The sequence below is a fragment of the Oryzias latipes genome, chromosome 21, assembly GCF_002234675.1.
Source record: "Oryzias latipes chromosome 21, ASM223467v1".
Taxonomy (NCBI): domain Eukaryota; kingdom Metazoa; phylum Chordata; class Actinopteri; order Beloniformes; family Adrianichthyidae; genus Oryzias; species Oryzias latipes.
The window spans coordinates 9,608,157-9,631,667 of NC_019879.2; the positions used below are offsets into that span (position 1 = coordinate 9,608,157).

A 23,511-nucleotide genomic window follows, 5' to 3' on the forward strand; every position below is an offset into this window, starting at 1 on the left:
GTGCAACACGAGACAATACAGGTGACAGAAATTGACCAAAAGTGCACAACTCAGGACATAACATAAGACTGACGAGACATGAGAGGTGTGAAAGGTCAAAGCGGCGCAAATCTTGTGAATCTTGCTCCAAGCTTTTCCTTTCACATCTCTATGTAATATGAAAGACTTAATGTCATAGAATTCTGGCCAGGCACAAATTACAATTTTTTATTTCTCCGTCGTGATCAATTTTCAAATGGTACTTGTACAAATGGTTGGTACTTCCGTGAACGAAAAGAGACAGCATCCACTGGTCACTACCAAATTCAAGTCCCTGAGTGGTCAAAGTTTAACTGGTTTAACTTTCAACGCACATTCAGTGGCCGCGTGTTTTGTACGTAAATCCTGAAAACGGTGGTAGAAAATTGTGTAGCGATGTGTGAATGTGATCGAGAGTCTAGTCATTAGTAAGGTCAGAGTATTGGCCCCATACTGACTCCATACGTTCATGGGGTGTATATTTTGATACATTAACACCTGTAGGACACCTGTAGGTCACCTACACATACTACACTCTGATTTTTGATTTCCTCATCTGAACAGTACCTGAACAGTTCTAACGGGTGCCTTGCACTGTTTGCAGGATATGGGGGGTGGAAAAAAATGAAAAATCCATATGACACACTTGCGTCACACTTACTTTTACTCTCGTACCCTTTCATGTGTTCACTACGACCTGTCATCCGCATCATGCCTGTAGCAAAAATGTGCATGAACATTTTCACTCTACGGGCTCACAGAGCAGTCTATAATCTGAAATTTTCGTGTGAGCTTCCAGCATGCCCTGTACAGGTTTGCCTATTTTTTGCCTGCATACAACCCGTATCCAAGACACTTGTATTAAGCAAAAAACCAGGCTCCAGTTTTCCAGAGAAAATCTGGACTGCCTCGTCTCCATTTCCAAGCTTCGTCGTTGATCTATATTTAGCTCAGGTCCCCTTTGGAGGCTGAAGCAGGTTGAGGTGACGGGGGCCTTGGCCTGTACTCCAGAGACAGACGGGTGAACACCATGATCAAAACCACAACTCTTGTTATAGAAGCTGCAGGAGTTTTATTAAATCACCTACTCAGAAAACACATTAAAACCTGTATTTTACTGCCTTAAACTGGTCATGATTATGATGCCATGTTGGGGTCCCATGGTGAAAACAACAGATTTCATTGGCAGACTGTAAAACCACTATTAAGCATCGCCACATTAAAAAGCCCCAACCACGCTTCAATATCTGGAAACTTCCAACGTGTAATTTTGGAGCCGCTTTTACAGGCGCACAGTCTCCAAAGCTCTCACTAATGTCCCCTCGATAGAAGAAAAAACACATCAGAAATGCTGCGGCTTTAACTCACTGCCATAATGATTTTAGTGCTACTGCTCTTGATGCTTTTGCCCACTGCTGCTGGTTCAAGCAACTTGCTGATCCCCATACTGTACAGGATGACATCACGGTTTCTTGCAGCGCCAACTCGGCTCAATAAAACTCAGACATGATTCAGTGTTGGAGTGGCTCTTCCACAGACTTGTGTGAAAAGTGAAAAATTGGTCATTACTAAAAGTTTGGATTGCTGGATTGCTAAAGAGTTCGATGGAAAGCATTAAGGAAAATGAATCATTACAAGTCAACCTCTCCTCCTCCGCGCTGGACCAAAAAAAAAAAAAACCTTTACTCTTTTGATCCTTGTATCGGTTCATTTGGAAGTGAGATTTCATCAAATGAAATCAGTTTCAATCATTCATGTGTCTTTAATCTCTGGTTCTACTCTTTTATCATCATTTCTTCCTAGTTTATGCAGTTTGTAAACGTGACATGCAAAAAGAGAAAAACACTTTTGGACTTTTGAACAACCAAATATCTAAGATGAGTTACAAGTTAAGTTACAAGTTAAAGGGAAAACAGAATTAAAACTTTTTTTTTTAAAGAGATCGGTTTAAATACAATCTTTATTTCTAAAGTCTCACAGATGTTGGAAACCAGAGAAGAAAGAAGTAGCTGCTGTGGTTAGCCTCTAGCAGACCAAACAAGTACATGATTCCTCCAAACAGCATAATTGCTCATAACAAATAGACAGTACTGAGAATAAAAAGGGAAAATAGAAATAGACAACACTACATTTAGCTGACTGGTTGAAAATGTCTCATTTATGATGTATTTAAAATGTAATTTTTATTTAAATCATGGAACTCCACCAGTTCTAAAGGAAATAAATCAGAAAGTTGGAGGTATTAGATGAGCTTGTGCCACTTCTGCATCCTTATACCCACAGCTACATGATTTACACAGAGTGGGGATCACATACTAGGGAGGACAAAGATTTTAAAAAAATGAGATGTAATAAATTGGGTTTCTCGTCAGTTCTCACAGGTTTATGATGTTGTAGCCTGACCTCTCACAGGATCATTCTGACTGCTAAACTTTTAAGGAAATGGTTACAGCTTGTCTAGATTTGAGTCATTCATTTGGGGATCTGATCCTGCTCATAACACTTGCTGGGTAAGATCATACTTCCTGTATTTGACTTAACCTGTTCAAAGGAAAGGTGGAATTGGAACCTGCACAAGCGAATGGGTCACCTCGCTTCAGAGAACACACACAACTTAGCATCATCAGATACAAAAAAAGCCAACAATGAGTTGTGAACCTTTTTACCTGGAGACCACACAGCAAACCACCACGCAAACACACAGGCTGATAGTGATCATGTGTTGATTCCTCTTCTTTCCAAAATCTAAGCACTGATCCAGGAGAGAATTCCAAGTCTCACACGTTGAACGTTGGGAAGAGTCCTGCGGGCCCGAGAAAGACAAACAGAATCAGACAACCATGTATGCTCAGTTTAGGATCACATGACCGTGCATGTTTTTGGACTAAGGAAGCAGTGCAATTACACACTGCAAAAATGAAAGTGGAAAAGCCATATTGTTTCAAGAAAAAGGGTTCTATTATTTGTCTCTTAAGAAAAATCTTACTAAGGAAGTTTTTCAAATAACAAAATAATCTTAGTTTGAGAAAACATGTCTTAGTGACTATTTGTTCCCTTAAAATGAGAATTCTTGGAAAGACTATTTTTCTCACCCCATTAGTAAAAGTTTGGCTTATATTTCAAATTTCAGCATTTTGTACCTATTTAGCGCACCTATTTTTGCAGTACAAAAAAGGCACACATGAAAGACCTCGAATCAGATTCAAATTTAGCACCTCAGTTCTGCCTAACAATACCTCCCCTGCTTTCTTTTAGAAGACGACACACCTGAAGCTGGATAAGACCACATTTGCTGTGTTCTGTGATACAGATGCCAATTATAATTTATTCAACACCAATGCTCATATTAAAGAGTCAAATTGTTTTGTTAAATATGAAATCTTAAAAAATGATAACTTGTGACGTTTGATTAACACATGAGTGTTAGCACTTTTTTTGTAAAAAGAAAAAGAAAGAAAGAAAGAAAGAAAGAAAGAAAGAAAGAAAGAAAGAAAGAAAGAAAGAAAGAAAGAAAGAAAGAAAGAAAGAAAGAAAGAAAGAAAGAAAGAAAGAAAGAAAGAAAGAAAGAAAGAAAGAAAGAAAGAAAGAAAGGAAGGAAGGAAGAAAGAAAGAAAGAAAGACAAACTTGTCAAGTACGCTAAGTGTTTATCCGGCAAATGGCATTCAATGTTAAACCTTAAAGCTTGCAACATCAAAGAACTGATAGAAAAAACAGTTTTTTAGGACCAAGATGTTTATTAGCCAATTGAGAAAATCCAAAAAGAATTTCTGCATTATATATACTGTATCTTAATAAGATGGTATCAATTATTATACTTTTGGTTACAACAATGTTAGTTTTAGGACCTACTCCAATGAAAAAGGTCTGTTTATACTGTTTTTGTACAGTTTTTCTGATGATGGGGGACGTCAAGAAAATTAAGGTTATGATAGCATTTCTGAGTATTTTTTCCATTTATGTTGTTGTGAATAGTGACATACAGTAGGTGCTATGGTTGAGGGGCCTCAATCTCCATGCTCCGCTCCATTCTGATGCTTCCACTTACAGAAAAAACATCCATTTGTGTCTTTGTTTTCCTCGTCTGAGCTGAATCTGGATCAAAACTGTACGGCTGGACAGCTCCAATACTGCTCGTCATTTTTTTGCACCAGTAATGTTAGGTTGGAGGTATGAGGAGCTGTAAGCTAGTGGGAGCGTTTTTAAACAGAAAGATGTTGGGAAGCAAGGCCCACAACTCTGAGGCAAATTTTGAATCAACAACTGCCGCTCTGCAGAAACTATGTCCTAAAAAAATGACACAGGTTTTGTCATTTTGGCTGAAAACGGCATAATCATAATTAAAAGACCGCTTAGAGACTTTTAAAATAGATGAACAGAAGATCTGAGTGAGACTTTAAGATGCAAAAATATTGACAAGAATGTTCAGGGAAAAAGCACCTTATTGATCCGCTGTCTTAAATTTGATCCAAATGTTTTGGACATGGTGTAACTGTTTTACAAAGAATTCTTTATCAACAAATGTTTCATTCATTCAATACAGCAAGTAGTCCTTAAAAATTAATGGCAATAGATTAGTTATTCTCACCATAAAAATTTAAAAGTTACCTAAATTTGTCCCGTCAAAAGTGTTATTGAGATTTCATGAAAGCAGCCATTTTGAAATTAGCTGGAAAAGCCCTCTATTGCCCCTAGTGGAATGATGATGAACTACAGGACAGAAAACATGGACCAAGTTACATACAATGGGTTTTTAGGGAAAGTTTTGATCATGCTAATAATATATAAATGTATCAACTATAATATGAATAGTTATGTATTAATAATCAACATATACAATATCAGTAACTTCGCCGTGTGCTGAAAATGTTTTCCCATATTAAGAGTTTTGATTTGAAATAGATTAGCTCACACAGCAGGGAGTGAATGGGAATATTTTACTCCTTTCAATCCATTTGTTTACCACAAGTTTGAACCAGGCTGTTAAGATTTATATATAACTGTGTTAAGAACAGACAAAAGAGCCAAGAAGAATTCAGACAGTCTGTGGCTCTCCTCCACGCTCCACTTTTTTGTCTTAATGACTGGGCTTTGTGGTGTTACAGTGGCAGCAATGTTGTATAATTAAGCTGACTCGCCCCTCTGTGCCCATCCCCTCCCTGAGACCTCGCCACACCTCTCTACGCTTCCACACCAGACCAGCTCCAAACACCACGCCGCCTCCCTCTTCTGTACATCCACCACTCTCCATCCACTCGACCCGGGTCTCTGCTAGTTCTTGCCAAGCAAGGCGGTCTGGCCAATCATCTGGCATGGCGGGTCCGAGGCGAGCATCACCTTTTCTCTGAGGAGCAAAACTGCAAGGGAGGAGGAAAAATGAGAGAGTGTTGGAGGGGGGGGGCATGTGCTCATACACACAGCACAAACACACACACACTGAACAGTGATGTCATCTGAAATGACATCATCCTATGGAAAACAGCCAGCAGATCTGATGGGTTAGCATCCTCCAGTGAGTTAAAGCGAGAGAACAAGAGACGGAGTAAGACATTTGCAAATGAAAAAAGAGGGGGGAAAAGGGAAAATGCATTTTAAAAGGGACAAAGCCCCTTACTAGAATTTCTATTGTTTTCCAAAATCGGAGCTTCTTGGTGTTTGAAAAAATGTCACATTTTAAGGAAATACACAGCAGGTGCAGTCAGGCTGACAGGAGCAAGAACAGGTAATGAAAGTGCAGCCATAGTGGAAATGAATCAATAGCAGAGAGCTAATACTGACACTCACAGAAATGTGCATGTTTACTGCAGCAGCACATTCACAGCGGATGCACCGTATACTCCCAAGAACTCAAAAGCGTGCATGCTCGTGGAGTCACAGATAAACACGCTCTGTCACTCTCCGGGTTCGTGGTGGGGCCACCTGTGCCTCTGCATGTTTCCATTGTTGTCCACTTGGCTGTGCTGTGCTCCCAACATGTCTGCCATCTGAAACCAGACACCTATGGACCAAGCATCCTGCCTGCCTATTACACCTCTTCATCTCCAGAGCCACTGCGGATGCTGAGGACTTTATCCCCGGGATAACACACGTGCTATACATTAATACCTTTTTTTTTATTCTGTTTATAAGAAAAAACTGCAAAGTCAGCATCTTTTTTCCCAAAATAAATTCAAGCAAATGGTTTGTAGATTTTTTTGTATTTATCTACTGCAGAAAAAATATGAGACACCAAAAACTCTTTGCTGCAAGAAAAAAAATGCACACCTGTCCAAAATATAATGCATATTTTTTAAAAATTAAGCTTGAACTATAATTAAAAACAAAGGCAAAGTCTGTTTTTGACTTTCTCTGCATCAGAAATTCCTTTTTCTAGATATTGTAGACAAGGCTCAAGCTGCTCAGAATCAAATCATACAACCTTCCCTCCAAAATTAAAATATGTAAAAAATAAAAAAAATAAAACTATGCCTTTAATGAACTGCCTCTGGTGCTCAAAGTGCTCCTTAAAGAGCCAATTGATGGAGGAAAGCTTCTAATACACGATGATCTAATCTTCCTTCACTGCTGTTAGCAGCAAACTGACTCAACAGTATAAATAGAGAGGCATGTTGCGTGGGACAAAGAGGAGCAGGAAGGAGGGAGGGAACGAAGGAGGGCTCGTCGTGATGTGAGGTTGTGATTCCACAATGAGGCAAAAATAAGATAAGGTCAGCAAAGACCTGACCAAAATAGTAACAATAAAGCTGAAAACTGCACAACCAATCTGGCTTTAAGAAGCTGTCATTACTCAGACTTTACTCTCACAATAGCTGTGCTGGTAAACTGTGTTGTTAGGCAATATGGTTTTGGAACAAAGAAGAAGTGGAAGAGTTTAGTGAACACTTCCCCTAAAGGTCTCCACACTTTAATGGAGTGTTTTACTGGAACGACTGTGTATCCAATGCCTGACAAAAGAGAGCACATTTCAGGTAGACTGTCACATGCATAACAGGTTAATAATTCACAACAACAGAAATTAGTTTTTACTTGACAGAACACAGAAACGAACCCGCTGGTTTTTGCTTTCAAGCTCTGAGAGGATCGATTACTCGCAGTTACATGTAAATATTTGCTGAATTGCATCCCATGCTACACGTTGCCCATTTTTGGTTATATTTGTCACAACCCGTTCCACTCATTCCTACCTTTGTTCTCGTCTCTGCAGCATTGGTTTGGCAACGCCGGCACACTCCTCCTCTTTTCCGATCTTAGTCACAGGCCTCACTTACGAGGCAGGAGTTGAAGCTTTGCACCAGATGACATGTTTGGCCACTTCCTTGATTTTTCCCTCTGTGCCTTTATCTTTCTCTGCAGGTTTGGAACATAAAGACAAATTCAGCTGCAAGAGTTTTTTAAAGTTACTCTTGTCTAAAGAAATAACAGGAACAATATCCGCCAGGAATGATTTTTATTACAATTTCTTTTACTGTTTTTAACCCTGTAGAATTCATTTGTGACAGCTGATTCCTGTCTGCCCTGCCTTTACCTGAAGACGGACTCCAGCAGAATCCTGCTTGGGAGAATGTATGTGTGGAAAAAAGATGGAGGGATAAAAAAAATTATTAAAAATCACAGAAGAAATTTGATGATGTTCAAAAATTAACTATAGAGCAATAAAGTGAATTCTATTTTTGCAAACATTAGTAATGAATTCATTCAGTAATAACACTGTCAAGCCCAGTAGATCAAAGAACAGACAGAATTTTATTTTTTACGGAATTAGGAGTGTTTATTAAACCCTTTGATGAAAACAGATGTCAATGCCATTTTCTATTAGACACAGACAGCATCACTGATTAAACATTTGGCGATTTCTTAAGTTTTTGCTCACTAAAATGTTAGTTTAAGACGAAAAAATATTATCACCTTATTTACCTGCAGTCTCAAATTTGATCCACACTTTTTTAACATAATTTACTTGTATATTGAGTTAATTATCAACAGATATTGTTTGATTTTAATGCAGCAAGTTGTCATTTAAAATATGTATACCATTTGATGAGTTATTTTCACCATAGAGTTTGGAAAATAAGCTAAATTTTCCCACCAAATGTGTTTTGGAGATTTCACCGAAGCAGCCATTTTGAAATGAGTAGGAAAAGCCTTTCTACTGCCCCTAGTGGAATGCTGATTAACTACAGGCCAGAAAACATGGACCAAGTTATATACAAGGAACATTTGGATCATGCTATTGAGATAGGGGTCTAAGAAATGCTTGTATATCTAAATGCATATGGGATTAAAATGGTTGCTGTATGTTGCTGACTGTAAAAAGCATACAGTGATGCAGTCCAAAAAGATGAAAACTTAGATTTACAAGTGAAAACTTTCATGTCATTTTAGTTTTGAGTGCTTAAAAAGATGGAGCGGGGGGGTTTTAGTGGTCATTTAGCAGCCTGAGACCCGGGGACGTTGTCAAAATCGCAGGAAAAAGAAAGAGAAAAACTATGTTTACTCAAACTGTGTGATGTCTTTCACATAAATTAAGGTGAACCTTTTGTAGATGTACAGAAAGGAGGCCCTGGCGTAAGTCATTGAGTCAACATTTTCTCTGAAAATTGTTTGGCTTGGGTCACAAGGTTACCTGTTGATTACTATTGTGTTGCTTGACAAAGCAGGGCAGGACAAAAAATGTTCACAGAACAAACCTGGTGTCCCCAGGGACTCAAACTCTGTATATATGGCATCTTTTGTGCAAAGTCAATGAGTATTGAGGTTCTATGCATGTTTGACTTCCTGTCAACTTGTTTCAGGTTCTGCTATCTGTCTTATTTACAGGAGAGAAGACATTCTTATTAAACCAGCATAAGTGATCATGAATTTACATAAGAATCAATATAACAGCACCCGTATTTGAATAGTTTTTATGTGTCCTATGGTTTTAAAAGGATCTTTAGGAATATATAAAAAAATATGCGTTTTGGTTTTTTTTTTTGCAAACAAGCCTTTAACAAAATAAAATTTCTAAATTATCAGAATGTAAACCTGTTAATAACGTTTTTGCAATAATGCGTTAAAGTTTTTTTTCTGAACTCTCATATGTAAAAAGGCAGAGATTGCTTCAGGCGTTTTACATGGTGATAGATCTTCTTTATCAGTGTAAAAGTAATACTACATAACAAGCTTTAGGTTCTGTTTTGTGAAGCACAAAAACCCTGAATGAGTCCAACAATTCAGAAGGTGGAGGCTTTATTGGTGCTTACTGTACTGTAACTTGCTGCAGCTGCAAACTGAATATCTCTGAATGACACGCTTGTAACTTAAGCAGAAATGTTTAGTCCATAAAGTGTCATTGGAGAAGCTCAAGATCTCTACTGTTCTTCAACAAAAAAGGGGAAAAAGACTCTTTAAAGTTACATATGAAACTGTCTCTAATTATCCCCTCAACGGATTAAGGCATGAACTTTTTCCCCTCCTTTTTTTCCCTGTTCCAACTCATCAACCAGCCGTCTCTGTTGACCTACTTCTGCAGTGGACACAGGAAGCTGTAGAAGAGACAGGCCTCACCCAAAGTCTCCTCTCTGGTCCCGATAGATGCTTTGGATTTAAACACGGTCACTGAGAGACAGAGAAGGACAGAAGCGGTCAGAGAAAAAGCTAAAGGCATTCTCATCCATAACTTCATTGGCATTTTATCCATCAGGTTAATTGAGTGCACATCATTGATCTTTTATGTGTCCCCAGCTGACAAGGATAGCATTGACTGAATGCAGTTGTTTGCAGCTGGTCGAGTATTTTCATCCAAAATGACTTGAGTGTAAACTATGGGGTAGTTGTGACACATGTGTTGCATTCACTTTGAGAAATGTTCCCTCATTTTGGTGCCGGCAGGGCACTTCTTCCACTCAAATCTGAGCTGGAATTATTTGTCATTTGCTTCCAAAATGTCATTAACTGAAGTTAGAATGTCTTTTATTTCAAACAGGTAGCTCAGATCTTTAAAAAAAGAAAAAAATATTTTCTCTGCGTGGAAACCGACTGAGACAATTAAAATGCAAGAACACACCACAATAACACACAAAAAGACACGTGGGTTTGTGCGTTTTTTTTCTTTTGACTCATACAGATTCTTCCCACACAATATGACCTTTCAGAGGCTTTTCGTATTTTTAATATCCAAATTGGGTGAGACTAAACTCCTGCACAACTAAATGCGCTCTTTGGTGGTAAAGTTTTATTTAGATAAATAGAAGCATCAACTTTTGTGCTTTTAGGCAGCTACGTCTACAGGAAGGAAATGTGGGACATTTTGAACAATATAACTTCATTTTTTTATCTGTTTTTATCCCAAACCCGAAATATTAAAGGTTCTTTTTAATATATATGGAAAAATTGTAAGAATTTACAGAACAAACTCCCCGTCAAGAGATTTTCATTCAACAAGAAATTCATCTTTCGGTTTACGCGGACGCGTTATTGCGCATGTGCGTCTCGCGTTTTCAGTAAGTCGAAAAGTGTTTGGGCGACCACACTTCTATTATGAAACACAAGGAGACATAATATTACAAGCATACAAACCCACACAAACTTTCATGAATGCTATACAAAGCGTCATATGAGTTTGAGTAGAGTTTTTTTATTTACGTTTTCATTTTAATGTGTTCTCGCCCACTGATGATGGACAGATATCTAAATGACAACAAAATTAATAAACGGGTGTCTGGATTTTAAAATCTATCCATGACTATTTAGCAATCTTACTCATCGGTGACATTTAGGCTGAGAACTGCAGCCCCATCACATAATTGCGCCTGATCACTGTCTCTTCTTTGCATCCTGACTCCCACACACCGCGCAAATATTCAAATCCCGCTAAATGCGTGACACCATCAGAAACAGGACACAAACCTCGTTTGTGTTCAGGTCATTCAGTGTTCATTTGCACAACTGCTCAAGCCAAGAAGCTCATAATCAAAGTGAGTAAAATGAGCCCGTGACGCCTCGTTTCTAAAATTTGCAGTTTGTTTGGCTTTCTTCAGGCTAGATATTTAATAAAGATTGAGATAAATAAAAAAATATCCCCTAACCCATTTGTCCACGCAAAATATTTCTAATGTGGAGATGAAAATTCTGAAAAAATGCAGTTTCTGCTTATAATTTTGAATTTTAAAAAATCCTGGGAAAAATGACACATTTCCAGTTTTAAATAAGGAAACGGGTCATTCCGTCTGTTTAAACATTATAATGCATCTTCTTTAAATGTCCTCGTGCAGTTAAAGTAAGCACATTTGGAATACATTTTATGAGAAACAATGTTTGGCGCAACAGGAAGTAGTGCTTCAACCTAATTTTCTTAACTTTTTTGTCACAGAGAAAACGTTTATATCAGTCCACGTGCCATACTTAAAGCAGTGTGAGTTTATAAACTCTGGTTACCCTTTCTCCTGTTTTATTGAGCATGAAGTGTCGTTATTGACAGTTGTGCGTGTGTTTCCTTCTCAGTAAAAACGAGAATCCATCTGAAAAAAGGCCTCTGCGTGTCAAACTATCCCTCTTGTTTTGTCAGTCCCCAATTTTGGGGCAATTGATGCGTTGACCTCTTCCTAATAATGCCGGTAAATATCTTTTGGGAAAGAATTTAAGTAGTGCATTTCATCTGAACACTTGTTTGAATAGCTCTGCGCCGTTATGTTTCGCAGCTTAACGGGTACAGAGTGTTTTACACCCTGAACTTCTGCTCAAAGTTGACTTAAAAGCGCGTGCAGACTTTGGGGACCTATACTTTTTTCATGTTTGAGTTGCTGTCAAACAGCACATTTAATATATTCAAATGCTTTTTGCAAAGCATTACTTATATAAGGACCCGTTTCTTTGAAAATAAATATGGTTTAAAGACATTTGGAGACGCACCGTTAAGCAGACGTGCCTCCATAGTTTCATCTCGGCCTCTGAAACTCACTTCCCTTTTGCAGGTACACGCTGTCTCTTCACTCGGCCTTCGTGTCATCAAGAATCCTGTCTGCGCTCTGAGGTCAAAATGATGAACAGTGGAAGGAAGAAGACTGGCAGTGACTTTAGAAATTGTCTGAAGGCTCGTAAGCGCGCGCAAAGACTCTGGGGGTGGGTGGTGATAGTGACTTCACTGATACGAACGACTTCCTGACGCAACGCCACTGTAACAGAGCGGGGAAACAGGGTGTTCACCTTTCATCCGATGAACCTTCATGATCCTATTTCTGCATAGTAAGCCGTCTCAGACGTCCCTGCCCTCTGCTCGGGAACACTTGTCTGTCCGTCAATGAGACTATTCTTGCTTATGTAGTTGTGTATTTTCCAATTATTTTGGACCTTGTTACATTTGCTTTCAACTGAGAAATTCCACAAATCAGTGAGTAACCAAGTTAAATTTGCGCATTTTTTTCTCTTATTTGTCTCCCTGAGGACTTTTAGTTTGTGGGGCATGGATAAAAGTCACATTTACCGAACTGCGCTACAAACGGACACTCGCGCGTGCCCCTTAGCTCTTCTGGGGGAAGTTTTCATTGCTGCACTGCACGCCTTAGAATCCCGTAGAGTTTTAAGACAGGAGGCGCGCGCATGCATGCATGCAGGCGCCGCGGAGTGTGAGCCAGTGGATAGAAATCGGCGCCGTTGATGCCTCAGCTCCATACGCGCGCGCGCGCTCGGACGCACCGATCACATCGGGACCTGGCTCTACGTCCTGCGCGGTCTTTTTCACTTTGAAAGGATGCTGGGCGCCCCGAACACGTGAGCCGCGCGGATGAAACCACTCAAACACGCGCGATTTGGATGAGGGGCTTCACTGCGCGCCGGAGATCTAGGCGGTTAAAGTGCGCTCAGATGTTGTTGTTTGTCTTTTTTTTCTCTCTCCCTCCCTCTCTCGGTCGCTCTGTGCTGCCACCGCTCCGCCCCCCCCCCCCGCCCCCCGCAACATTGACGCAACCAAACATACTGGAACAAAAGAAACAACTTCCTTGAAGCTTTGCTGAAACTGCACTTTGTCAGAGAATGGAAGCGTGCTGTTAAACTTCCCGGCATGGATGGAAACGTCGACGCGCGCAGGGTGTCACCGGCTTCCAGCGAGGGAGATGCGTGCGGGCGATCACTTCGGAACGCACCCAATCTGCAGCCAAGTAAGTGCCACGAAAACATTCACCGGAGTCATTTAGACTTTTGTAACCTCTCGACGAGGTGAGCGGCTGGGTCAAACCCCGCAAAGGCTCAACGATTTTGTGCAGCGGAATAAAGTTTTATTTTCCAGCCTGAATCGTGTGTGGATAAACGAAGCCTGTTTATTATTAAGCATGTTATTATTATGCATATGACACGTTTGAAGTGCGTTTAAACCATTGATGAGTAAACTGTCGCGTGCGCAAATGCTTTTATGTCGCTTTATGCAGACATGTTTGGTTTGGTGTAAATTGGGAGTGTGGGTGAATGATAGTACATCATCAACAGCAGTACATTCAGTCGCCGGCTCCGAGACAAACCCGGTGAATTAAACCAAGTCGTTTTAAACGAGACTTTCGTCAACGCGACGTCACGGCTTGAGGTGAAGAGCGCAACTTTGCGGTTTGATGCGGAGTTCGGGGCGCGCGCTCACTCGGCTTTTGTCGCCTCGGTGTTTTTACGGCACCGAACAAAGGGCTGGATGAAGTACTCGACTCGGCACGGAGCGTCGGTGGAGGGCAGGCGGGCTGTTTACAATAATAACACGATAGTCGTGACGTCACCACGACTGACAGCGACCTCGGCCAATCAGAGCGTCGCCCGGCCAACAGCAACACGCTATATTTGGAAGGGGGTTACATCATCGAGGCACAACAGAGGAGTGCTTAAGGTGGGACTTCCGCAGTAAATCTCAATTTGTAGTCCAGAAACAGGACAATGCACACAACAGTGATGTGTTAGAAGACTTTTATTGATGATTTAATAATTCTCTGAATTAGCTGGACTTGTTTGTTTTACTCACACTTTTTTTAACAAACAAGTTTTCCTCTGTTGAATAAATTAAGCATTGGGTAACACTTAATCAAATAAAATTCTGGACTGTCAAAAGAAAAGAAATAATGTTATAAGAATATCCTTTTGAGGAGGAAGCTGTTTTCAATGACTCCAAATCAGCTGAGCTGTTACATTTCATTGCAACTGCACAAATAACAGCGGCAATGACACAATGTAAAATAGATGGTGTGATACAGCAGCCATAATGTTTCCAGATGAGTTTGTGTTGGTACAAACCCATAGACATGACATTTAAAAAAAACTAAATTATCCCCAAATTTAAAAAAGTATTGTTTCCTCAAATTAATCATTTGTGGCAATAAATAAGTATTTTGTGCACATTTTGAGGCCAAAAATTTGCCTTTTGTGTGCCCAAATTAGCATTTTGTGCACAGAAACAAGTATTTTGTGGCCACAAATGAGTATTTTAGTGTTTTCATTTTTTACTGCAAATTTGTGTGTACAAAATGCTAATATGTTCCCAACAAAATACTAGTTTTAGTGCACAGTATACTACATTGTGCACACAACTTGCTAGCTTGTGCCCACAAAATGCCAGTTTGTCCCCCAAAAATGCTAATTTGTGTGCACAAAATACAAAAAATCCTACTTTATTAATTAAAAATGATCTAATATGCTAAAACTCTGTAATGCCTGCAAATAAGATCCCCCCCCTCAATTCATGCTGTGTTTAGTTTATTATAACATTGACTTAAGAGATACCTGTCACAAATTTACATGTTGAAGCTAAATTTTTTGTGCTTCTACTTTAGTCAAAATCTCTATTGTTGGCAACGTGCTCTGTGTCTTGAAGTTGTGTACAGTAAGCGCTGAGTGTTGAAGAACTAAACTGTCGCTTGATTCAAATAAATATTTTCTTCCATACTTAGAAAAGAAGATAGCAGAAACTTCATAATGAGGTAGTGTGATCTGACTTGCTACAATTTGGATAAACTTTTTTCACAATGATCTGTTTTTATTCTAATTAGGCTTTCAAAACTATGTCATATATATCTATATCAAATATCAAATATTTATCAAGACTGTAAAATAAAAGAGCAAAAATTTTGGTGTGCCTATGATGATGAATTAATTATTTGACAATATGTATGTTTATACTTTGACGGCTCAAGTAGATAGAAAAGTTTAGCTCCAAACACGAAGTGAAGCGTGAATGTGAAAATGGGTTGAAGAATGAAGACCTGCACTTTCACTCGAAGCACATTTCCACAACAAGCAAAGCACTTTGTAGTCTGTATGGACAATTTATTCCATATAGTCCTAACTTAACCTCTGGCATTGTTACATTGAGATAACAATGAATATTTACAAGATATATTTGACCAAATTTGTCAATATTTTACAAAATGCAACTTTTATGATTGGAAAAAAACTCCTGATTTTTAGAAAATTCAATGTTTCTCCCCAAACAGCAGAGAACGCCTTGCAAAGAAAAAGGATGCAGTGCAGACATTTTCTTTTGCCTGAGTCCAGTGGATTTGACCTGTGGAGTGAGCCTGTATTTTGTTTGGTCTTTGTGACATTTCTCTATGTGGCTTATCCTAAAACTACTCTATACACTGAATCTGTTCGGCCTCTTGATTATTTCTTAGTCCCTTGACGCCTATTGATGCAAATGTGGATGCAACCCTTTTGGCCCCAAATTGCCCTAATATCGCATCTCATTGAAGGCAAAAACATAAGTGATCTTATTTTTTTCATAACTGGAAATAAATGTAGGCACTAGGGGTTAAGCATTTTTTTGTCGTCGTTGCACAATATTAGATGACACATCCTATATTCAAATCAATTAACTTTCTCTTGTATTTTCTGCCAGTTTTTAGAGTAAGCTAAAGTGACAATTCAAGTAAAATTTCTTGAAATGGTTAATCATTTCATCAAAAAATGTTGTATTTCAGTTGGGGGGGGTTACTTTTGACCTAACCAAAACTTCCTTTCCAAATTACCGTTACTGGGTGGCAATGAACTGGTTCTTGTTTGTATGTGTGTCCTTATGGAGAGTTTGGTGAATAATTCGGTTATGGAAAAAGTACTACAACAGCAGGAAAACATCACGACTCGTGTTTTGCTAGTGAGACTTAAACGTGTCCTGGAGTATCTTTCCTTAAGATTGGAGTCAGAATGGAAGCTGTTTTACACAGGATGCAAAAACTCACATCACTGAGGTTATTATTCAGACCTTTTAGGCCTTGTGCACATAGACTGTAAAAACTGTTTTTACAGTCTATGCTTCTGCTTCACACCCTTCAGCGTCTTGGCAGAATACCTGATATTTATTTTGAAAAAGGTGTTATAACAGAACTGCATTCTATAAGAAATGTTTCTACTATGTTTTGTCACTCCTTTCTGAAGTTTTACAACACGTGAAAAGGCCAAAAGAACACTTTTCTTTGTTCTTACAAAACGCTCATTCTCATCAGTTCTTTTCGCCAGTGGACTCTCCAGACTTTTTCTCTCCATAATTGACCCCCATTAGGCCGCTCTATGAATTATGCCCACTTAATTTGATTGCTGTGTGAAAATCTGCATGGGAGTGTACAGAGGCAAACCAAAGGGGGGGGGGGCTTCTTTAACCGTGAAATTTGCTGCTGCAACATGTGACACTCGAGCAGTAGAAGTCTGTTATACGCTTCTGCCAGACATTTTGCTGGTCATGGGACTTCTTTTAAGGCAATGTCTGTTCGAAACGAAAGGCAACGTTTCAGTGGACACACACACACACACACATAGCAAATTTACATGTGAAGAAGCAAGCGGCATGTGTGCGTGTGTTTTATAGCAGCCAGGGGTTAATGTGACCACCTTGCAGCTCTTCTGGTACAAAGAGGTCAGAGGTCTGTGTTGCGTTTTCAGGATGACCTGCTAGTGACTATTAGCCATTGATAAATGTGATGTCCCACAAGTGTGCGGGCTGGACCCCTCCAAAGGGGGAGGTGTCACAACACGCCCCACGCTAACGTCCCAGCCGACCCCACCTCGACCAGTGTACACACACACAAACGCACACACTCTGCCCTGCTGACAGGAGCACAAGGGGGCAGCTGCTACAGATGTCTAAGAGGGGGAGGGGAGCTGCGGAGACGTCAATGGAGAGCCTCTGCAGTGTGGAGTTCTCTTTGGGGCTTATTGTATTCTCCAGAGACCGAGACTAAGGAATACGCCGTGTTAATAAAGTAAGCTCGTAGTCTTTTATACTCGGAGTGGAGCTCAGAGGGATTTGACTTTTGCTGCAAAGTGTCTAATGTTCCTAAAAGTCACAAGGGCTGACATTCAAAAGACGGACTTGGTGAAAAAGTGATCCGTCTCTCCAGAGTGTTTGTGAACAACGGAGAACTCTGCTGTGCATGGACATAAAGCATGACAAAAATGACATTTCATAACTTTGTGATGTGGCATGGGGACAAACACTTTTAAGGAGCATCTGCTGGTCCTAAGGTTAACATAAAAACTGCACACTGTTTATTTTAACTTTGACCTTATTTAGAAAAGTTTGGTGATTTCAGTCTGCCTTTTGCTAATATTTTAGGAATGTAAAAGAGACAAATAGGGGTTTGACAATTAATCCGCTGAATGGATGAACCTATTTCTATTCTTACGATCCAACCAGATCGATGTGTCTGAGGGAAGTTGTAAATCGAATCGACTATACCATTATAAAATCGGTTCAAAATGAAAAAAACGATCATACCTATATTGGGAAAATACCATGATTAATGGATTGAGGCCTGGCAGGTTGATTTTACTACAACATAAAAACGACAGTGTCATCACAGCGGACAACACGTGATGTCAGTAAAAAATGACCAGTCCATCATTCCAGTCCAATGTGTAGACTTTGAATTCAGCAAAGACACGTGACCATAAAGGGTGCTAGAATAATGTTCCTTTTGGATTATTTGGATGTGGAAAAACAACAGTGGGCTGAACTTTATAGAACTAAAATGTGAATGGATTTGACATGCATTCTTGTTTAATTGTTTGTTTGTGCACATATTTGATTTACACTTGATTATCTTGCAGGAAACACAAGAAATCTGGGTTTTTGGACTAAAGATGTCCTGGATGGATTTTAGGTTAGCGAATCAGGTTGTTCAAAATGAACCAATATCGATTGTAATTGTATCATCAATCACAAATTATGATATGAATCTAATCATTGTTAAAACGATTCTATTCACCCCTAAGAGATACAGTACAGACCAAAGGTTTTGACACACCTTCTCATTCATTTGAATGAGAAGGTGTGTCCAAACGTTTGGTCTGTACTGTACAAATCGAAAAAATTAATTGAGCACAGGGAGTGACAGCAGTATAGGTTTGAAACCATAGATACGGACAAGATAATGTTGGTGAAAAGGTATAAAATCGATTGGGAAGTGAAGAATCGGTTTCTGGCAAACTGTTAGTTTCTCTCCCTGAAGTGTCTCTGCTGTCTGCCTTTTTATGTTCACGTGATGCAAGCAAAAAGACGTTAACTTACAAGCTTGCTTTTACTACGTCGGGTCATTTACACATTTGTGTGTTGTGTGCACTAAACAATACCTGAATAAATCAAAATGACACTTTTTTTTTAACTACAAAGAACAAAGCAGTCTAAGAGACCCAAAATGTGAGGTTGTAATGTATGAAGCTGTTATGTTAAAGACATTTTGCTTTGTTGCCTAAAATAAAGAGTACCAGTAAGAAAAAATGTTTATTTTTTTTAAAAGGCATTCTCATTTATACTTTTAAATGCCAAATAAATAATATATATCTAGATTGTACCTGTTTAGGTAAAAGAATTGGAGTGGATCGTATCACCACAAAGTTAGTTAACTCTTTGATGGATCAATTTTTATTGAGATATTAGTGTCGAATCATGTGAGAGTGGAAAGATACCCTAAAACATTTTCTTGCTGTTTCTGATGCTCAGTTTTGCCTGATGTTAACCAGCTCGGGGTCTTGTGAAGGACCGTTGACGAAAGGAGAGGGAGAACCCCAGAAAAAGTGTAGAAGTAGCAGAGCCCTAACAGCCAAATATGTGGGCAAGTCATCGAACTTGAAATCAAATTACACTGAGAATAAAACTACACCATATTGGCCAAGCTGTGGCTGAAACATCTTGATAAGCGACACTGTGGCTCTTGTTCGTCCACCAGAAGACAAGGGAAAGGCCATGCTGGTCTTGTCCAACCTCATGAAGAGATGCATTATGATGTTATTTCATTTAGCTGTGGAAAGAAAAGAAAACCTGTGGGATTGCAGGGCCGTCTGAGTAGCATGGTTCATTTGTGTAGTAACATGTGACTTGTGTTTTCGTGAGTCATAAGGATCTCCTGCCTAATGGAAGGCAGTGTGTGCTCATGTGACGGTGACACAATGCAGGATGAACTGTATAGTATTCACTCAGCTCAGGTTGGCTACTGTTTTGGCTCAGCTATTTAGTACCCATATGCTTCTCTTCTTTTTTTCTAAATCGTTGCGATCCTGCTAGTTTCTGGCACACGTACATGTATGTCAACACTTTTTTTTTTGTGGTAAACTATCAAAACTTTGAGATTTTTATTTTATTTTCATATTCTAGTGTTTGATGCCCACATCATAATCTTCTCCTGCTCATTGCTGAGTTTTTGCTGGCTCATCTCTGCCTCTCCACATGCCTTTTTAACAACAAGGAGCTCCTCCTTGGGAGCTTCCTGTCCAAACCAGTTTATCTGTAAACAAATGTGTTTTTTTCCTCTCCACCCTATTGTCCACACCACACCAGAATGCATATACAATGGGCGCCCTCTCTCTCTCAGCCTGCCTGTGTGCTTCAGAATCTGAAAGTCTTACATGTATTTTCAGCAGTCTAGAAAAAGTTCCTCTTGCTCACAAGTTTACGAGACACGCACAAAAAAAACACATCGCCACCAGGGAAAAAAGACATCTGAGGTCTGAAATTGTGCAAAGATTTATTTTAAAAGACATGCAGTTATAAAATTAGTGGCATGCACTGGCCTGCATGTGTACTGGGACTTCTCCATGTCTGTTTTTGTCAGGATGATTTCAAATGATTTGTTCATAAGGAAAGCACTCACAGAAGCTATACCTAAATTCCTGCACAAGGCAAGCATAGCCAACTGATAAAATATTTTAAAAACATGATGCATCAGAAAAGAAAATGTAATTAATACCAGAAAAGGCAATGCGACGCTGGCGCAATTTGAGAAATCAATGTTCTTGTGCAAAGCAGGAAAAATAAGACAGAAAACTATGACCAAAAGGGAGGCTGTGTTTACTATCCCCTTTCTGCCTCACTAACCACACTCTTTTTTTGTTGTTTTCTCTCTTTCAGCATCATTCAGTTTGCATCTATGGCTTCAGAATTTTACATTATGGCCTGATTACTGTATATGCAGCAGATGTTATGCTACGCGAGCTGTCCTTTGATAGGCCGGCCTCACCCAAGACAAGCTTTGTTGAGCCAACTGTAAACAAAGTAAAAAATAGCAGTTTATTTCTCATACAAGGAATACATTTCAGTACTTCTGTCGGTGGTGTAAACTGCCCACAATGCGACTACAAGTCTTTTCTTGCCTGTTGTTGGTCGAAGCATCTTTTTTGTGAGATTGAACTCCATATTTCCTCTAATGCACCTATCAGATACTGAAAGACCCACTTTGATCATCTTTTGATTAATTTTAAAAGTGTTCCTAGTGGTCTTTTAATTATGCCATTTTAGCCTAAATCAAAAAACTGTGTCATAGTTTCTGCAGATTGGCAGGAGTTCAGTAGAATTTCACCTCTGAGTTGTAGGCAGGACTGTTGGTGCACAGAAACCCCACTTCCCCTCCTCGTCACCGAAATCTCTCTGTTAGACATACTTATACATACTCTCCCGCTAGCTTACAGCCCCTAATATCCCCAACTTAACATAACTGGTAGAACAAAAACGGCGAGCAATATTGGAGCTATCCAGCTGTACAGTTTTGAGCCAGATGCCAGCTCAAACAAACCAAACAAAACAACCTTATTCAAACTGCATTTTTTCATCTGTTCCTGATACACAATGATTTGAATAAAGAAATACTCAGATATGCAATTTGATAATGCATTTCATTTTTTTTATTTATGTCCTCCATTATCAGGAAAATGCCACAAGAAAATGTTAAAAACACCAAAAACAGATTTTCAGTAGAGTGGGTCTTTAAGTTATACATTTTTGTGCATTTAGTTAGGTTTGTAGAGGGGGTTTAGCTCGTGCTGGTTTGCAGCGCCTGCCGTCCGTGAAACCAGGGTTTGAATCCGGGCTGCTCCCTATTCCCTTCTCTGCTGCTGTGCCAGTCCCAAGCCCGATTGGATTGAGAGGGTTGCGTCAGGAAGGGCATCCGGCGTAAAAACTTTGCCAAGTTAACCACACGACTCATCCTCAAGGAAGGGTTGTTTTGCTGTGGCAACCCCTGATGGGAGAAAGTGAAAGAAGAATTAGGTTTGTAGAGGATTTTGGGAAATGAATGTACATTTTGGCCTGTATGAAAAGTTTAGGCAAGTCATGTACAACACCAGGAGTTTTGTAATCTCCTTTCCTTGGTGTGCTGTTTCTATCTTTCAACACAGATTGTGTGCTGGCCCCAAAAAGGTTTTGTCCATTTGGAAAGGTTCTCCTACACATTTAAAAAAAGAGAATAATATTCAGCGAGTGGCAGTGAAGTGGCATACTGATGACTAATTGGTGTCATCGTGGTGAAGCGCAGAGAGCTGCAACCTTGAGAATGAAACCAGCACACTGCTGTTTTGTTGTTGATTACTCTTAAAGCACACCACACATGAAACGCTCTCACAAGAGAACTTGTAGTTTGTTTATTTTATATGTTTTTATGGGTTATTTAAAATCAAGGCAGTTGACAGCACAAACACATGGTTGGACCTTAGATTAAAGGGCCTGTATTATGATTTTAGCTTTTATGTGTATTATGATGTTAATTTGACATAAAAAACAACCTAAAAGTGGTATTTTGATCCGTTCACACATTTAAAAATCTGTGCTCTGAGCACCAGTCCCCCCAAAGTATTTGGACCAATCATTGTCAACTGGTTTCAACAGGGCGGCGCAGGAAGCTATGGGTGACATCACACCTCGATTCGTCCATTTTTTTTGTAGTCTATGCAGCCCCTTTCTCCGCTGAGTTTGCGGCAATCTGCAAAAACGCTTTCATTGTATTTGCACAATTTGCACATCCACTTTTGCAAAAGTTCGGTTGTTGTTTGTTTTCGTGGGCAAACGCAGACGCTGCCAAGGCTGGCTTTAGGTTGATGTCATGAAATGAGAGTCACCCTCAAGGAGCAGGCTGGTGCCTCAGAGATTGAGTTGTCTTACATCTGCATAGGAGGATTCTTCTTCTTCTTACTGACCTTGAGACACTTAGGGCAGCAACAAAATCTTTCCATTTCTGATGGGTGAAGGTGAAGATGGTTCCCCAGGTGTGTCCAAATTCTTTCAGCACGGCTTCTACTGTTCAGCGCCAGGGGATCTTCAGTCATCCGTCCTCTTTTTCTTTTTCCATCCGGCGTCCAGTTTGTAGCTGTCTTTTTTCTTCACTGAGTACATATCCAATCCATGTCCAGCGTCTTTTGATGATAATTGTTGACAAATCTTCTTGATTGCTGCGGGACAATAAATCTTCATTAGAGATCTTTCGGGGCCAGAAAATTCTTAATATCTTCCTCAAATTTCTAGTGTGGAAGTTAGAGAGTTTTGTCAAGTCTTGCTGTGTATGAAATATGAGTTATTTTTGCAATTCATTTTCCTAAAGAAAAATCATTTTTCATAAATAGCCGTTCTTTAATGTGCCAAAGGGTAACATGTTATCATATATATATGGAAATGGTTTAATCTGAAAAGCTTAAGAAAAACATGATAAAGGCCGTTCCAATCATCTTTTGATCCATTTTCAAAGCGTTCCCAGTGGTCTTTCAATTACGATTACGCTGTTTTTAGCCAAAAACAAAAACCTGTGTTGGTTTTTTTAGGACATAGTTTCTGCAGAGCGGCAGGAGTTCATTAGAAGTTCACCTCTGTGGGTGCTACAATTCACACGTAAGCCTGTGCTTATTTCCCATCATTTCCCCCTTTGTTTACACGCTCTCCTGCTAGCTTACAGCCCCTCATAACTCTGACCGAACATTATAAGTGCAACAGAAATGGCGAGCAATACTAGAGCTATCAAGCAGTTCTGAGCCAGATACCAGCTCAGACCAGGAAAACAAGGATGTACGTGGATCTATTTGTCTGCAAGTGAATGCATCAGAATGGAGCGGAGCAGGGAGCTTGTTGCTTGTAAATTTTACATCACATCTACTAGAGTTTTCCAGCTTCATTTTCTGCCTCGGATTCACAACAATTTGAATGAATGAAGAAATACTAATAATTTAATTTTGAGATTACTTGCTTAATAAATGTCCTCCATAATGAGAAAAATGCCTCAAGTACATGTTAAAAAGCTCAAAAA

General features: G+C 39.5%; 1 protein-coding gene and 1 long non-coding RNA gene across 3 annotated transcripts in view; one reads left to right on the forward strand and one right to left on the reverse strand.

Moving 5' to 3' along the window:
* Nucleotides 1-1,074: 1,074 nt before the first annotated feature.
* On the reverse strand, nucleotides 1,075-12,377 carry LOC110017391. 2 transcript variants are annotated; one of them, XR_002292773.2, is made up of 5 exons: nucleotides 11,906-12,377; nucleotides 9,520-9,613; nucleotides 7,201-7,363; nucleotides 5,193-5,373; nucleotides 1,075-2,821 (listed from the first exon to the last, which is right to left on the reverse strand). It is a non-coding gene; the product is annotated as an uncharacterized LOC110017391 (long non-coding RNA). The 2 variants fall into 2 exon arrangements; XR_002292771.2 differs by having other exon boundaries at nucleotides 7,201-9,613.
* A 660-nt stretch (nucleotides 12,378-13,037) lies between these two features.
* spryd7 (SPRY domain containing 7) overlaps nucleotides 13,038-23,511 on the forward strand; it is a 34,395-nt gene continuing 23,921 nt past the window's right edge. Inside the window, exon 1 of the mRNA XM_020713141.1 lies at nucleotides 13,038-13,149. Within this exon, the coding sequence (XP_020568800.1) occupies nucleotides 13,053-13,149 (97 nt within the window). The 5' untranslated portion in view covers nucleotides 13,038-13,052. The remainder of the gene's footprint in view (nucleotides 13,150-23,511) is intronic.